Source organism: Astatotilapia calliptera, chromosome 9 (genome assembly GCF_900246225.1).
Source record: "Astatotilapia calliptera chromosome 9, fAstCal1.2, whole genome shotgun sequence".
Lineage (NCBI taxonomy): Eukaryota > Metazoa > Chordata > Actinopteri > Cichliformes > Cichlidae > Astatotilapia > Astatotilapia calliptera.
The window spans coordinates 27,396,016-27,413,344 of NC_039310.1; the positions used below are offsets into that span (position 1 = coordinate 27,396,016).

Sequence of the window (17,329 nt, forward strand, 5' to 3'; positions counted from 1 at the left end):
ATTCTCACGTAGCTCTTTCTGTTCTCCAGATGGATCTGCAGGGCGATGTGATGACATCCTCTGTGGACTGATCTGTAAGCAAACTGGTGGGGGTCGAGGGAGGCGGTAGACAGGCTCTGATGTGCTGAGACACTTTGTGCTAGAAAGGCTTCATGACTACAGACACGAGGGCTATGGTGCTATAGAAAATGAGGCCGTCTATGCCATTTTTTGGGGGGGTGGGAATAGTGGTGGAAACCTTCCGAAAGGTGGGAATGGTGGCATAAGTCAGAGAGAGGTTGAACAGCCTGGTGAGCATCCCTGCCAGTTGGTCTGGGCAAGCTTTTACCACAGCCTCGGGGATGCCATCAGAGCTGGCTCGTGGGGTTTACCGTTCTCAGTCTGCTCCTGACTGAGGGGGGGTAAAGCACTTCATTTATATTCAGCTGTTCAATATCAATAAATGAATAGAGACCAAATCATTAAGGAATCTCAGAAATAAAGGAACAAGACACATGAATTTACAAATAAAATGTAAATCTATAAAGTTAGTGCATCTTTTAAAATACATTCATTTAATATGAAAATATAAGATTTTGATGTTTGTCAGTAGTTTCACCAATTACATTATTAATACAGATTTTAATTTGAAATTGATGTAATTTTGCTTTTCGATTGCTGTGATGACGTACGTGTCTGTTTTGTCTTATTTTTGTAAATGTTTTATTATTAGAAAGAAAGAAATTGTTACTGATTATCATTATTATAATTTTTCCTTTTTACAAGACATATTATTCAGAAGAGGCATGGCACAAAAAAGTCTGAAAAAGAATTAAATAAAGGTATGATAAATAACTATTCTGTTACAAATAGAATTAAAAACATGGAGACAGATTTTTTAAGTAATGCAGAAGAAGATGAAACAAACCAAGTATATCAGACATCATGTTTAATAATTAAGCTAAAAAATGATTGGTAAGATTGTGGCAATATTTATAACTATTTTAACATTTTGCACAAACTTATTTGCCTTAGAGAATAAATAATTAGAAATTAACCCAGAAATTACTTAGAATTGTAATAATATAGAAGGAACTGGGACAAAATCTATTGATTACCTATATTTTTATTCATGTCAATTTTAAAAGAAGTTAAATCTAATGAAAAGTTTCCATTTTGTAGAGTTTTTAGGTTTGTAATAGAAGTATTTAACAAGCTTTGGTAAATAGCAGAACATATTATATTGGAGACTTGTTCTCACTCGACTGACAGTTGTAAACATGATCCACAAAAATGTGAATATTGAGATATGAAAGATTACTGAGAAAGGATGTAAACATCTGGATAAAGAACAGAAATTGCAATTAATAATTTCTAGACACACACATATGTAGTGTGTGATTGTTTAACTTCTAGGCAATAAAAGTTCTTTAAAATCACATTTTGGGGATATGTTAACAACCTTTTTAAATTCTCTTTTAAATTATATTTACTAGTGATTCTACAAAGGCATTTGTTTAGTAAATTTGAGGAATGATAATACGGTTCACTTTGAAAATGCTTTAAACTCGTGTAATAAGAAGAATGCTACCAAGTAACAACACTTGCTTCTAAACTAGACTTTGTGGATGGCAGTTAAATTGTTTTTAAATTTTTAATTACATTAAAGTCTTCCATTAAAGATTTCCTGATATCCAGTCAATTCTTTATGAGCTGTGTAGAATATAAACCTTGACATGAATAAAATCTGTGATTTTATTTATTTTTCACGACATTTTTATCGGGAAGTTTTACAAGAAAATTTCTAAGGTTGTTTATTTAAGTTTATTTTAACCCTGTAATGTGACAACACAAAGTCACTTTATTGCACTATTTGTTATTTATGTATAACGTCAAGATATTTACATTGATTTCAGATTTGTTTTGACAATATTAGACAAAATAAACGTAGTTGTTCTCTCATATTCTTTTACGTACATACCATTCTACTCATTAAGCTATTTGTTCTACATTTGTTGTGTTCAAGCTGATTTTTGACTGTTGTAACAAAAGAATATCCAAACCTTTGGACAAGTTGATCTTATCTTACTTAGAATTGATACTTCTCTGCAAATCACGTAGCAGAATAAACCACTGGTAACCTAAACATTACTGATATAAAATTACATGAAGAAAGCATTGCCACGTTTTAGAGAACTGGATTGTTCCCACAGTCACAATTAAAGCCAAGTTTCATTGAATCAAAATCATTCCTGTGGGTCTAAATTTATAAAATGTGTTTGCTGTTTTAACCTTTACGTCATAAAGGTTTATTACTACAAAGGCATTTACAGTTACATCTGTAGTCCAGTCAAAGTGGCTCAAAACTGCTTTCTAGCCAAGGCATGTTGCTGGTGCCAATTAATTACTGCAGCATTAGGTCCAACACTGCCCACTACTGCCTAACTTCAGCAGTGCCGACAGATCAATAAATACTTTCAACATGCTTAATCTCAGTGATAAGGGGTAGAAACAAATAACCACACAACACTTTGTAAGTTTCTGATTTTCTTTCTTTTTTGTGGAAATATGTTACAGTTATATTACAGGTATTTAAATGCCCAGAGGGAGAACAAAACCCTTTTTGGAGACACCAGAAACTAACGCTAAGAAGAGGACGACGACAAGAACTTAACCGGAAACAAACTGGTGCCCAACACGTAACCTCTACGTTAGGAGACGTCCAATAAATACTGCAAATGTTGTTAACGCATTTTTATTTAAAAGAAAACAAAACAAGACAAGGAAAACAGGTGTGCTCTCCTCCTTTTGAGTCCTTTGTAGTATTTAGCAGCAAGTGTGTAGCTTCCAGAAACCAAAAAAAACTTGTGGAAAAGCAGTGCACAGGGCCTGCAATCAACCAGAGTTTTTATACACAAGTAAGAACAACAACAAAACATAAAAAAAAAAGTGGGATAAGTGCTGAAGTTTTACCATCTTCCTGCCTCAAAACTCACCAAATCATCCAACCTTCCCCAAGCTTCAGGATCTTTAAACATTCAAAAGACGTAATCAAAACTCGGCTGGTGGTTTTAATCATTTTTATTCCTTACGTATAAGAGCTTTTATTTCTGGTGGTTTACAAAATCTACTTTTACCAGTGCGAAAACATTCTGGTTGAATGCAGACATCTCCCCGCTTTACATCGGCTTCCATTGGATTTAAAGTAACTTATAAAATATATCATAAAATGTCTTCTTAAATGGAAACCGATAAGTCCATGTACAAAAGGTTCTCTCTTATATATAAATTACACCAGTCTCTGATGAAGGTGGTGGTGACGATGTCTCCATTCCTGCTAGTAAGGTTCATCTTCAAATAAAACCCTCCCATACACACTCACATGCTCAACGCACACACACACAGACATGGACACACAGACACATACACACACGCTGAGAGCCGTGTGACCGTGGTCAGCACGCCCGACTTAGCTACACAACATGCTCTACATATTACCCATAGTAGAGAAGAAAACAACAACAAAATAAACCCCTCTATACCCACTGAAATGAAATCTCTGCACATACAGTAACGCTACATCTCCTCTTTCTTCTTCTCTTCTCTGTATGCAAGACCACAAGCATGGTGCAGTTTCGGGCGTTTGGATGGAGGGCGCCTCCTCAGCTTCAGCTGGTGACCCTCGCTGCCGCCTGTCACTGTAGCTGCCTTTGTTCTGGCTCCGCCGCTGTACGAACCGATGGGTGACGCCACCCAGCAGGGTGAGGGAGGGGCGGCGGTGGTGGTGGTAGGGGTGGGGGAATGTGTGTGACTACTGACCGCGGAAGGGGGGGGGGGGGGGGGGGGGGCGGACCTCAACAGTCAAACCGCATCTCCAGCGAATCGTCATAGCCCCGGTTGTCGTGCCCCGCCCCAGATAGGAAGGCGGCCGTGACAGGCGCCCCCGTGGCTGTGGTGACGTTAAGGAGGGTGTTGCCCGGGGAGCTGGTGGCCGGGCTGCGCAGGGCCGCTGCGGCGATACTGGTGAGGTTGATGCCCAGCGTGAGCCGGGTCTGCTCCAGAGCTTTCTCTGGCACGGCGAAGGCCTCCAGCTTCTTCTCGCCATTGGCCATGTACGAGTTCTGGCAGCCGCGGCAGATGCAGTCCAGGCAAGCCTGAGAACACCGAATGGGATCAATAACATTTAACAAAGAACAACATAATAGATGATGTTTGGGTTATAGCTGCGCGTTTTATTGGTCTTCTGGTTCACTTCGACATTATGTTTTTGTTTCTTAACGAACTTTGGAAACCACCTTTAAAGTTTCAAATATAAATAAAGGTATTATTAAAAAGTAAATATTAAGTTTAATTTGCCTTCTAACAGTTTTCAAGACATCTCATCACTTCTACACACTTCAAAATGATTGCCTGTTGTGTAATCTGCATATAAAAGATGGATGTAGCCACTGTGATGTCATCCGTGGATGGGTGAAGTCCAGTAATGAAGCCTCAAGTTAAGCGTTTATGGCATAATGATCAGCTGGTGACATTCGAGTACATGCCTATTGACCGACAGCATGTCAGCAAACCTGAGATAAGTCTACTTTCTGATTGTAACAATGATCATAATTTACAATACGGACTTAATGTTTTATTCAATATGACCATAAACTAGTGACCGAGCCCATAAAGTCACCAAGAAAGTGTTTACTGAAGGCACAGAAAAGGGGAACTGAGGGCTGGAGTCACTCCCTCTTGTCCATTAAGAAAAAAGTGCAGTTTTCAGTGGCTATGTCCACCTTACAGTTGAGAGCAGCTATTACCACTCAACACACAACTTACAGAAAACCAAAAGCCGTCCATTGCTTTGATTTGAATTTACAGTTTAATATGATTATTTTCATACAGAGATGCCAGTTTCTTACTTCAATACAATGCAATTAGTTTCAATTTGATGTGATAACAAACAGAAGCGATTTTATTAGTGTATGGATGGTGTGTGGAGCATTCTCACCTTGCGGTTTGAGTAACAGGGGCAGCGTTGCCCCCTACAGGTCAACACTGAGGGGTTCTGGGTAGCCCGGCCGCACTTGCAGCCCTTCTTCTCCACAGGCTTCTTGTACAGTGGCTTCGAGGGGCTGGGTGGGTGTGTGAGGGGGTGAGCGTGAGGGTGAGGGGGTACTCTGTCACGGGGCTGCGTGCGGGGTTTGGGGGCCCCTTGCCTGGCCTTGGTGTACGACTTCTTGGCGGCACCGTGGTGCTCCACAGTCTTTTTCAGAGCCTTGTTGGGGACAAGTACAGTCTTACCCACCTTTGGGGTGCTGCCATTAGGTACCGGGGCTAGGTGGGGGTGAGGCGTTGCTGCAGGGAACTTAGGTTCCTGTTTGGTGGTGGCACCAGGGTTGGGGTGGTGGGGGGAACTGTTGGCACCAATGGGGGGCCCTCGTAGGAGGCTGGAAATAGGGAGGGGCTGCACCTTCTCGCTGTCGCTTTCTGAGCGGGAGCGTTTGCGGTGGCAGCGAAGCGGTATACGGGGGGTGACTGCAGAGGGCTGAGGAGGGGGCTGCAGTGAGGGCTGCGGGTGTGGTTGGAGGCCACGGGAGCTGTTCTCTGAAGGGAGGGAGGCGATGAGGCGGGATGAGTCTTGGCATGATGGGCAGTGAGGCCCGTTTCGGCTAGACTGAGGTACAGAGGGGTGGCAGCCTGGCTGAGAGTTGGGCTCAGGTGAAGGGTCAAGGTCAGACTCCGTCTCTAAAGTTCTGAGCACCTCCTCTACACTCAACAGTAGTGGCCCCCCGCCGTGTTTCAGGTCGTCCCCGAAAGCGCCGATGTCACAAAGTCCCGTCTCTGAAGTGCCTGTAACACTCATGCACACTGGGATCTCCTCTGAGAAGCTCTCCTGCTTCGTGGTGATGGGGTGCAGTCTGTCTGAGCTGACCAGGCCGTTACAGTCATGCAGTCCGTTAAAGCCCACGGGGCTCGGTTCTTCCACCTTGAGCTCCTTTGTTGCTGGACCGCCATCGGGCTGACCCACCTCAGAGGTCGACACGGTCTGTGACAAACGAACAGAGTCTGAGACATCCTCCGCTTCTGGCTCACTCTCCGCCAATGTCAGGCCCTCATTGAGGATAGCCTGCAGGTCAGGTGAGTCACTGGCAGCGCTGGCTATGTGTGGTGCAAGTGGCGACTGTGTGATGTAGAGACAGAGCTTCCTGTAACAGTGGACGAGCAAAGAGAGCTGCCGGTTTTCCTCGAAGCGGGAATAGTCCTTGCACCAGCTGCAGGACGGCTTCAGCTGCATTCTCTGACCCTTACAGCCTCGACAGACGTAATGCTGACATGACGAGTTGGTGGGAGCGATGGGGTCCTGCAGCAGGTTGCCTGAGCATGAGAGGACAGGGAGAAAAGGTAAAAAAAAACATGAATGAAATTGCAGATATCACAGGAACAGGCAGAACAGCCCACATAGATGATTAAGTGGCCATTGCAGGATCCAGAAAAGACAGCATGAATTTTTATTTCTGGTGTAAAATAAGCCTTTGGGGTGTGAATGGGCGAGTAATGATGTCCATGGGGGGGGTGTCACTCCACCTCTCAGCTTTGGACACTGGTGGGGCACTAGAAGAAGATGACTGATGGGTTCTCTTCCTTTTATACCGCTGTGCAAACACTAAAAAAACGAATACACTAAATTTGCTAATAGATTTCAAGCAAATTTATGCCTATTTGCACACTTCTGCAAATAACAATAAATACAATAATCAGTATTTATCATAACAAGTTCAAAGTGAGGTTGCCGTTTTTGTGTGTGTTTTTTTTTAAATAAATGACACAGCATGTGGTCTGCATATATTTAAGGTAATGAGTCTGCATTACCCTAGTTAATGTTTACGGTCCTTTGATAAAGGTTAAAAGTGTATATTTTCCTTTGGGGATAGCAAAAATGTTTTATATGCATGTAAAATCATAAACATAGCAACACGCCTGGTAATAAAATCCTTAACAAGCCAGCAATCATCATTAACATGAGATAAATTATGGCTTTATTTACAGACGATTGGTTCCTTTTTGCCACAGCTTCCTAAACTGACATGTATTTGTAAACCTGAGCTGTGCTTGGAGGTTTTCCAGAGTGAAAGACAGCCTCTCTTTCAGGGGAGCTTCCTGCTAGAGAGTGCAGCTGCAAAAAGAGGGGGAAGGGATGAAGTTCCATTCACAAGAAACAAGCAGGCCTACACATACGGCTCTGCCTGTTTGACAAATCAAGCATAACTCTATATTTAAATGTCATAAAGACTATTATAGCCATCCATCACAGAGGACATGGAAGTTTCTCAGTCTTCTTGCAATCACAGCACCATAAATATCACCTTTACGTAAATAAATGCATAAATAATTCATCAAACCATCCATTTACTGAGAACCTGCAAAAACAGCAGCCACAGCTTCCTCTCTATATTGGAAATGGTATATACACTCACTCTGGCCGAAGGGAAATGCAATGCATTTTGTATTGGCGGTGAAAACCCTGTATTAAATATACATTAAAAGGTTGACTTTAATATCCAGCCGAAGAAATGCTCCCTATACTTTTATTAAAGTTCGTTTTAGTTCAGTGAAGTAAACACTGTAAGGAGCAGTCTCCTTAAACGACTCCCTTTGCTTCCCTTTCCTAGATGGAGTTGAACATTTCTGTATCTGAGGAGGAGGAGGGTGAGAAAGCAGATTAGGTGCTCAGCATCCAGCATGTGAAGGGGCTGTTATTCAACAGGATGAACCAGAGAAACGCCCAGATGCTGCCAAACAGCACCCAGAAGGGGGTGTGTCAGGATGGGTGTAGCTGTGACTTAAGATGCGTTCATGACACCTCGGAATTTACCATATAAACAACCTTTTGGCGAATACAGCAGTTTAACAATGCAGCTTGATTTAAAATTTTTTTTTACAAATTTAAAACAGAACCTGTTAGTTATAACAATAACTAAATGCATAAACAAAAACAAATTATTTAGTCAGTATTGAGATCACACTCATTCAAAGTTAAAAAGAAAAGGGGGGAGGTGTCTTTAATTCAAAGGATTTCCTTTAAATGTAAGCAACAGCAAATAAATAGCTAAATGTGAACTAAAATATATCTATAAAATGTTCTTAATGTGTTCATATGGAAAGAAGCATTTAATTTTAACTTAATTTTTTAAGCACTCGCTCTGGGGAGGGGGATTCTGGATTTACTAAACTTACTTAAAAATAAAAACATGTTTGTCTTTTAAGTTAAGCAGATTTCCTAAAACTACGACCCAGCAAAAAAAATCCAAACAGTAGTTGCCAAATACGTCAGACATAATACTGGCTATAGTTTGATTACCTGGTTTTCATGATCCACAGGAGCCAAAATCGTAAATGCAATTAAATGTGGTTCATTGCCCAGCTCTAAATTTAAGTAAAGTACAAGCACTTCAAGACATATTCAAGTACAACACTTCATATGCGCGACAGCTCAGTTTCCACCATGCTGCTGACTTCTTTTGTAATGTACTCAGACATTTCCGTCAGTGCTTGAACGCAGCACCATTTAAAGGCTCACTCCCACTGTTAAGACAGCTGACAACGTTACCTATAAAACATCCTCTCAATAATAAACACACACATATACACTGGCTTGCTGTTAAATTAAACTATAATATAAACTCACACTTACCGCAGACCAAGCAGGAGAGGGACTGGCGGAAAAACGGCAGGAGCTTGCAGAGCTCCGCAAGAGCCCGGGGGTCTCGGGGGTCGCACTGCAGCACCGACCGGCTCGCAGACACGAAGAGAGAGGTCGCATTCACCGGGTTCATCTCAGCTGTCTGGGCCCGGCGCTCCAGATGTATTAATACGTTAATAAAAACACACCAAAGTCACACAAGAGGATAAACAAACTACCCGCAGCTCCCGCTTCCCGTGAGATAAAATTACTGTTTTTATCAAGGGAGTCCGGTGGGGGCTTTGAAGGGGGCATATAGGTGGATGTCACGGCTTCAGTTCCCGGTTGCTAGATAAATCCCACATGAAGAGTGAAGATCCAGGTTTAGTCATCCCCGGTCACATCCAATCCATCTTCAATGCGCTGTCTTAGCTTTGAAATCACCGCAGCCTCCGATCGGAGATTTGTTTGCATTAAAATGCAGCTTCATGCGCACCGTTTCGGTTCGTTTCCTTCCCATACGTAATTTAAATTAAGACAAAGCATCGTGAGGCACTCCTTCCGTCGCCAGTGGCCTTTTTAACGCTTCTCACAGACACAGCTGGCTAGCTAACTAGCTAGCAGCTCCGAGATTCAAGCAGGCTACTCTGTGACAAAGTGGCCCGGTTTGCAATCGTACTCCCATGATATCCCCATAATCCACATGCATGCCTGTCCCGAGTTGAGCTGGTGTCACACAGAGCATCAATTACCCCACACCGGGGCGTCAGCGGCTCCTATTTCCTCACTCGGTGCAGCCCCAGCAGGCTCGTTATGGTTGTGTTATTGTTCGCAGAGATTCACGGCGGCTCGAAAACAAAACAGGCCGCCTCGGCTTCAAAAGCTCCTCCTCGGAGAGAAACGCCGACACCCGCTCCTAGACAGGGGAGCTAGCGTGCGGACGAGCAGATGGTGGCGTCCGAAACAAAAATAATATCGAAGCCGCCGCGGTTCTATCCGTGTGGAGCCGAGCAAGCCAGCGGAAGCACCGGGCTCTGGTGACAGTGCTAGCCGTCAGAGCTGCGCCGGGAAGCCGGCTAAAAAAGCAAGGCCGCTCCCCTCTTCGCGGGATTATCGGGAGTCTTTCGTTCTCGTTTCCCTCCTTGGTGGGAATGTGGTGGGAAAAGGGGAGTTTATCAATCCTTCTGGAGCTTTCTTTAGACCTCCCGAATATCAAAGGAGAGAAAAATGATTAATTTCCCTGTTTGTGTACCTTGCTATCGTTAGCCACTGAGTAGTCCTCACACATCCCATCGCGTTTCCTACACATAAACAAGGGGGCGCTGTTTCTCACATCTCGCGAGAACTCGGATAAGGCGGTTCAATTAAAAAAAAAGGAAGAGCGGTAGATCTAACATATTGAGATGATTTATTTCACTTTTTAAACATAATAAACGAAAATTAACCTTCCAGATAGATAGATATTTTATTTTTCAAAGACCACCTTGTTGAAAAAAGCATAACCTATTCTTGGTTTTGATTTAGGAATAGTGACTGATATTTCTGATATTCACATGACGTTTTCATTTCTTCTTTATATCTAAGAAGGCAGTAAGAAAGTCATTAGATTACATTCATTTTTTCTAAACATGACGATGGCAGTGAAAGTGCCCACTTTAAGACTTCACAACTAGACTTAAAATCCAGTGGGCAGCTTTCATCTTCTGTACTCTTTTTGGTACAGTTGGTATGCTGGTATAATGTATGTCACATGTGGAAAAAATGTGCCATTAAAAGACAAAAATCTGAAAGACTATCCTTCCATTGTAAGTGTAAGGCACAGTTTCACTACTGCTGTTAGTGCAGTGACTTCCTATTGAGAAATACTATTACACTTAGTTACATTCAACTGATGACTTCTTCAGTTTCACACTGGGGTCAAACTCTAAATGGACTGGTGACCTGCCCAACGTCTATGCCCTATTATAACTGGGTAGGCTAGTTTAAAAGATGAATAGATTATATTTTTCTACACACACACACAAAAGGAATTTAGCCTAAAATGACTATTTCTATATTATTTTTTAAAATGACATACTATGCTCATTTGAAGCTCCATATTAAATTCTCTATATCTATATCATTGCAATTTATTGCAATTTTGACTTTTAATTTTACTTTGGTATCCACAGTGTTAACTACGTCACACTTTATTCCTTTGTATTTCCGTGCGTGGTGAGAACTCGGTGCAGTTCAGAGATAAAACCACGGTGTGGTGGTGTTTGAGAACCAGAAGGTTGACCAAAGAAGGGGGAACACGGAAAGAGAGGATATAAATACATACTCACGGAAAAGTCAAACTAGTCTTAAAAAATGGCAGCCTGTCTGATTGAAACAAGCTGATATCTATCAATGAACTATCCCAGAAATTACCTTCTGTTTCCTCTCTCTTTTTTTTTCCTTTGTCTGCAAGGCTGCTGACCACCAGGGACTTTCCGTTTTGTCTTGTTGAGTTATGCGGAAGATGCATTTTCAACAGCATGCTACCTTACCATCCAGTCACAGCACAAACAGTTGGTCAGCTTTGATAACTGATGAAATTAAAAATTTTAATTATCAAATAAGTGTTCAGCTTTTTAAATGTAATCACTTTCTGCTCTTTTTCGTTAAGCCTAATAGTGAGCTAAAAACTTTCATTCATTTGACAGCTGGTTAGACAAAACAAAACATTTGAAATCTTAAATAATTAATAATTGGATAATTAATCATGTAATAAAAAAGAATCAACGAATCAGTGATGAAAACCATTGCTGTAGCCCGTCTGTAAGTTTCAAAGTTCTAGTATTCCCGTTTTAAACTGACAAAAAGTGTGAATTTCCGTTTCACTAAGAAGGCCAAACTTAGCATATAGTTTACTGACATGCTCTGACACACTTTTATGAATAGATCTAAACACAAAGCTGCCAACCAGCCATCAAACGCCTTTATTTTCCTTTATAAGGTCAGCCAGCATAAGACATTCTGCTCATAGATGTAGATTGCCTTTGACTACACTTGACAGTGTTGACTGTGAATATGGCTGCTCAGAATCCATGACATCTAGGCCTCAGTAGGGCCTCAGAACACAGCTAGAGCCAGGGTAGACCCAGATGTGTCTGTTTTTTGTTGTTTTTTAATTTGTAAGTCTTGATTTTGACATAGTTAGTGAAGTTTACTCTGTGCAGTAGAACAACACGTCGTAGTTGCACATAAAAGATTTCAAAGCCACAATACCTGAAGCTTTTTCAGTCAAAGTCTCATCTTATAGAAACCTTTTAGTTTGTACATACACGGGGTAAAAGGTAAAAGCAGTGTATTGCATAGTGCTTTTCTGCTCAGTCTGAGCACTCAGAGCATGTTATTTACTACACTTTTTGAATTTGTTCAACTTGTGTGGGTTTTATTGAGCAATATAAAGTTCAATAAAAGGTGAAGTTTTAACAGCTGTTCAATGACTTTGCCTGGCTACACAATACATACTCGAACTGCTGTTCCTGCAGTTTCTCAGGCAGAAACCTGTTAAATGTTCCCAGCTCATTCTAAAAGACAAAAGGCGACTGAGCGTTTGCTGTTAGTGCTCCTCGGTTGTGGAATGACCTCATCGGTGTCTTCTTTTTTAGTCACTGCTAAAGACTTGTTTATGTCATAAGGGTTTTTTGAAAATCTATTTTTTATTTTTGACATTGTTAGGGAAAATATTCTAAAACACTTCTTCAGTAAGGACTCAGAGAAGAGAAAGACACAGAATTCTTGCTAGCAAGGGCAGCCCCCTACTGAGAGACTCGCACTAAGAAACTGCCCCGGTCTTTATTTATACTTCTGTGTGTGTGTGTGTGTGTGTGTGTGTGTCCTGCTGATCAAAGGGTCATGAAAGCACAAAAGGTACATCCTTGGTCAGGAAGAGGGTAATCTCCCCCTCACCCTAGATGGTTCACCCTAGATAACACAGTGAAGAAGTCCAGCAGTTCATCTAGACAAAAAGGCACTTAGACTAAAACAGACATAGCTATGTTAAAACAATAAAACAAGGTACGAACTCTCATGCTCCCAGGACGTGGGGGTGCATTCCTGGAGTGCACACCAAGCCTGCAGCCTGTTAGAGATCACACACAATTGATTATATGCCTCTAAGTATACATGGTTGAATATTTCCTAATACAAATAACTACAAGCAGTATTCTACCGTATGCAAACTTATATCACTAAAAGATTATACTGACTACTAAATACAATTTTCCATTGACAGACATTCTCAACCAAAGTCCATCTTATTCTTTTAATGTACTGTTTTAAAATGTAGTTAAGTTATTAATCACAGTGGAGTCAAAGCGTGGTTTTGTTCTTTGTCTTATTTTGACCTTACACCTGTGTCTTGCGTGTCCTATCTTTACCCGTATGTAAACTGTTCTAGTTTGTTCTTTTCTTCTCCGTTTCTGGGAAGCACTTTGTACTGCTGTTTCTTTTAATTGTTATATAAATACATTTTGCTATTAGTGTTCAGAAGTGCAAATATATACAAAAGCCTGCTGATAAAGACCATGAGATGTGGAAAAAGCGTGAAAATTAAAGCTATAACTGACAAAAGTATAGTTTGAATGTTTCTGATATACACGTGCATTCCATGTGCAAGAGTAATTCCTCTTTTAAGGTTAAACAGTGTCTCATGGAACCATGACTGTTTCCTTTTTTCGTTTATTATGGCAACCGTGGGTGCTACAAATAGCTGGTTAGTCAGTCTCTGAGGGCTATTCTTAGCACGTCTCTGATCATGCCCATGAGTTTGGGTGATTCCCCTGCTGTTTCTCACATGTGGCACCAAGAATAGTTTGTCTATGCTGAAATAATTAATCGAGCATTCATTAAGATAATTTGTGTTGTATTGTTGTATTATTTAAGTCTTTCTGTTTTAACATCACAAACCTGTGCAGCAGCTTTTATGAGTCCACATTCTATGTCTACTTGTACAGTTCATAATATCAGCACATGCCTTACAGTGACCACTTGCATCTACTCAGTTTCAGTTCCTTCAGCTTCAAGTGGAGGATCGTCACTGGTGACTGGGCTGTAACCACAGACTCGGCTGTGGTTACGGCCAAGAGACCGAACAGCAGTCTTCAGAGGAAGAGCCCTCAGTTGTAATGTCAGTTTTATGAATGAGTTCAAAACGACCAATAAAAACGGACACTGAAAGAAAGAACTATAATGTGGTGGCTGTCAGTTGAAAGCAAAAGAGGTAACAGAGCTCCGATTACAGACAGCAAAGCATCAAAAGGCCATAATGAATGAAGCTGTTATTAAAGGTTGAGCGATTTTGCTTTATATTGGTGGACTTTGTTGAGAAATAGTTATATTTTCCAGAGCTTATTTAGTGCTATAGCTTGCTGTATGCATTTTAATAACAGGTCAATTTAGGAGAAGGCCAGCTGTGAGAGAGAACTAGGTCAGAGGGTGACAGGTTGTTGAACTTATCTTCTCTTCTCATTGCACATTTTTCATCAGTCTGCCTGTGATTTTTCAGCTACTTACCTATGTCACCTATGTCTGCTGTGCAGGTTTCATCTCCTCCCTTCATTATTACCTGCTCTACTCTACTGTGTTTCACCTACTTAATCTGTGAATTAACTCACCAAATTGTCTATAAATTTCATAGCAGTCTAGCATTCCTCTTGTGACAGTCGTCTCACAAATTTGACACAGATCAGTTTCCTGGTTTTTGCATCTTCCCGCTGTTTGTGTGATTGGGTTGTCTTTCCGTTACTTCTAATTTGAGGTGTTATCATAAGATTTGACCTTTTATTACAGTGCTTTCCATAAAATAGCTCTATGGGCTAATTACCGCTGCCCCAAGATGATTTTTGGTAGTATTTGCATGTGTGCGTGACGTTCTGTCTGTAAACACAATCGTGTGAAAAGTTGTAAAGGAATTCTTTGTAGGTGTTTAGAGTGGGGTCATGTTAACAAGCCGTTCTAATCTGTCTGGGCCTTCAAGGACAGCTCACTGTTTTATTGGCTGAAAATTGACAAAATGCCTTATAACTTAGAAACTACGATTCTTACAAGTGTGGCGGTACTTATAGAAAGTACCATATAAAGATCATATCCAATCTGACCTCTGACCTTTCCTTCAAGGTCATTAGATTCATCTGAATGTTAAAGTGATAATTATACTATATAGAGCTATTTAAAATTATGTTTCTCCTATAAGCATATAAGAAGGTCAAAGGTCATGGGGATTCTAAAAATCACGCTACTCTGGATGTCTGGATCTCTTTGTCAAGTTCAAATGAGGCCAAACTTTTATAAAATGTCTTTCTCCATCTCTAAATACATATATATGTGTGTGTATATATATATATATATATATATATATATATATATAAGTAACTGGCATATAGATGCCAGTTACTTCTGGAACTTTTGACTTTAATCCATTCAAAACTCTTTTGAGCTTTTTTGTTTACAGATGAAATGACTCATGTTTGCAGATGCAAACAAGAAAAAGAAAGCATGTCCAATTTGCGCCAAGTTTATGTACGTACATTACGCATATAATGGCAATTGTCTGTATATCTTTTGACTTTTTCAGCCAAAAACATTTGGCTCTAAACTGGAATGTTTAATGAAGTTGTGCAAACTGTATAAAAACTACAAACTAAATGGAAAGAACAGATACTCTCAGAGAGACATATATTCATCTGCATCTATACTTTCCTGGAGGATTTTATTAAAAGTTTAATCCCGATTATGTGCTTTTATTTGGGGATAAAACCCAAAGGGTTTCTCTTAGTTCTCAGCAGTATTTTCTGTTCCAGCAGAAAGTTGGGAAACATGTTCTCCTGGTCACAGATATCACCATAAAAGGACAGGAAATTGGAGACTTAGTGATACAAATGGATTAATCTGCCTTGTGTATTTTGGGATAAACCCAATGAAATGAACATTTTCTATAAACAAATACAGCAGTTTCTGTTTAAACTCACCGATTCATCTGTTTATTTGTTTTAGGCAGGATTCAAGAAGTTCAGAAAAGGTATTATGATACAGAAACAACAGTAAGAACAGTTACAGTGTGTTCTTATTTCTCTAAAGTTCTTACAAGTTGATTTTCAAGTCTAGCTTGTATTTTTAGTGCTTTTTCAACGAAAACTCTCATCACTCGAGAGAGCCATTAAGCCATCTCTCTTCAACGGCCACTTCATTAGGTACATGTGTTAAGCTTCTTGTTAATTTTTAATCAGCTCATTATATGACAAAGACTACATTTAGGTATGTAGACATGGTCAGAATTTTCTGCTAACATTTAAACTGAACATCAAAATAACGGAAAGGGGAAAGGCTGGTCTGACTACTTCAGAAAGTTCTGATATGTTGGGAGTTTCCTACACAATCATCTCTAGTGTTTACAGAGAACTGTCTAAAATAGAGAAAATATCCAGTCAGAAACAGTTCTCTTGGTGAACTGCTTCAAGCTGATGGGCAACATTAACTCAAAAACCCACTCATTAGGCTAATGCTTAAGTTCTGCCGAAGAACATCTCTTAATGCATACAAACCTGACTTTGAAGCAGATGAGCTACAGCAGTTGCTCCTGTCTGCAAAGAACAGGAAAATGAGCATCTATGTTGCATCAAAGTTGGACAATAAAAGACTGTAAAAATATTTATTGGTTTGATGAGATGACAGGGTCACAATTTTGCAAAAACAGCATGAAAGCATGGATCCATCCTGCCTTCTAGCAGCAGGTCAGGCAGTGAAGTAATAGCATGGGGGCTTATCACAGTGGAGCATAATTTAAACATCACAGCCTACCTGAATACTGAATAGGAGTACTGTTGCTGACCAGCTCTTTATGACCACATTGTGTTGGCTGTAGCTCAGGTGGTAGACCAGGCTGTAGGTTGGTAGTTCAATGGTGGAGTAGAAATGTGCTACATAAGAACCAGCCCTTTACCATTACATTGGACATCTTCTGATGGCTACTTCCAGCAGGATAACAGACCATATCTCAAAGCTCAAATCACTTCAAACTGGTTTCTTGAACATGATAATGAGTTCACTGTACTCCACAATCACCAGATTTCAATCCAAGCGAGCACCTTTGGATTGCTGTGCTGATTCACATAATGCATGTGCAGCTGACAAATCTGCAGAAACGTTCTGATACTCACACAACACGACATGCAAATGTTATGAGAAATAAAAATGGACCAAATTCTTTGAGGAATGTTTCAGGCACCATGTTGAATATGTGACATGAAGAATTAAGACAGCTCTGAAGGCAAAATCTTGAAAATTAAGTCACTTTGCATGGGAGGAATAGTACAAGGTGGACACCAGAGTTCTCAAAAACGATGAGCTCTTGTCTGAGATACTGAAACGGATCTGCACATATATGGATATGATCCAGTCTTTTCTGAGTGCATGAGTCTTTGTCCTCTGTCTCGTCATTTTGGGTGCATGAGTATTTCCATTCAAAAAATGTTGCGTGACATATATAGTTCCCATATTGTTCCTCTTTTTGTGTGCAGCTACAGTATAAAAGATCACCTTCCTCTGGCTCATTTATCCTCAGACTTTTGCAAATCCTGCACAAAGTAACAGAAAGAACAGGAAGCAGTTTACAGCTGGGACTCTGTCAGCATGAAGATGTGGACGGCCCTCTCT

General features: G+C 40.6%; 1 protein-coding gene across 1 annotated transcript; it reads right to left on the reverse strand.

Moving 5' to 3' along the window:
- Positions 1-2,718: 2,718 nt before the first annotated feature.
- Positions 2,719-9,983, reverse strand: msl2b (MSL complex subunit 2b). The gene is made up of 3 exons (XM_026180272.1): positions 8,660-9,983; positions 4,976-6,342; positions 2,719-4,133 (listed from the first exon to the last, which is right to left on the reverse strand). Exons 1-3 carry the CDS (start codon positions 8,799-8,801, stop codon positions 3,834-3,836), a joined length of 1,809 nt encoding a protein of 602 aa, XP_026036057.1. The 5' UTR covers positions 8,802-9,983; the 3' UTR covers positions 2,719-3,833.
- Between the last annotated feature and the right edge of the window lie 7,346 nt (positions 9,984-17,329).

Excerpts from the sequence above, each read along its gene's own strand:
- msl2b (XM_026180272.1), bottom strand. The coding sequence starts at position 8,801 with ATGAACCCGGTGAATGCGACCTCTCTCTTCGTGTCTGCGAGCCGGTCG. Across the intron at positions 6,343-8,659 it reads CCTCTCCTGCTTGGTCTGCG|GCAACCTGCTGCAGGACCCC; the intron begins GTAAGTGTGAGT and ends TCTCATGCTCAG. Across the intron at positions 4,134-4,975 it reads CCTGTTACTCAAACCGCAAG|GCTTGCCTGGACTGCATCTG; the intron begins GTGAGAATGCTC and ends CGGTGTTCTCAG.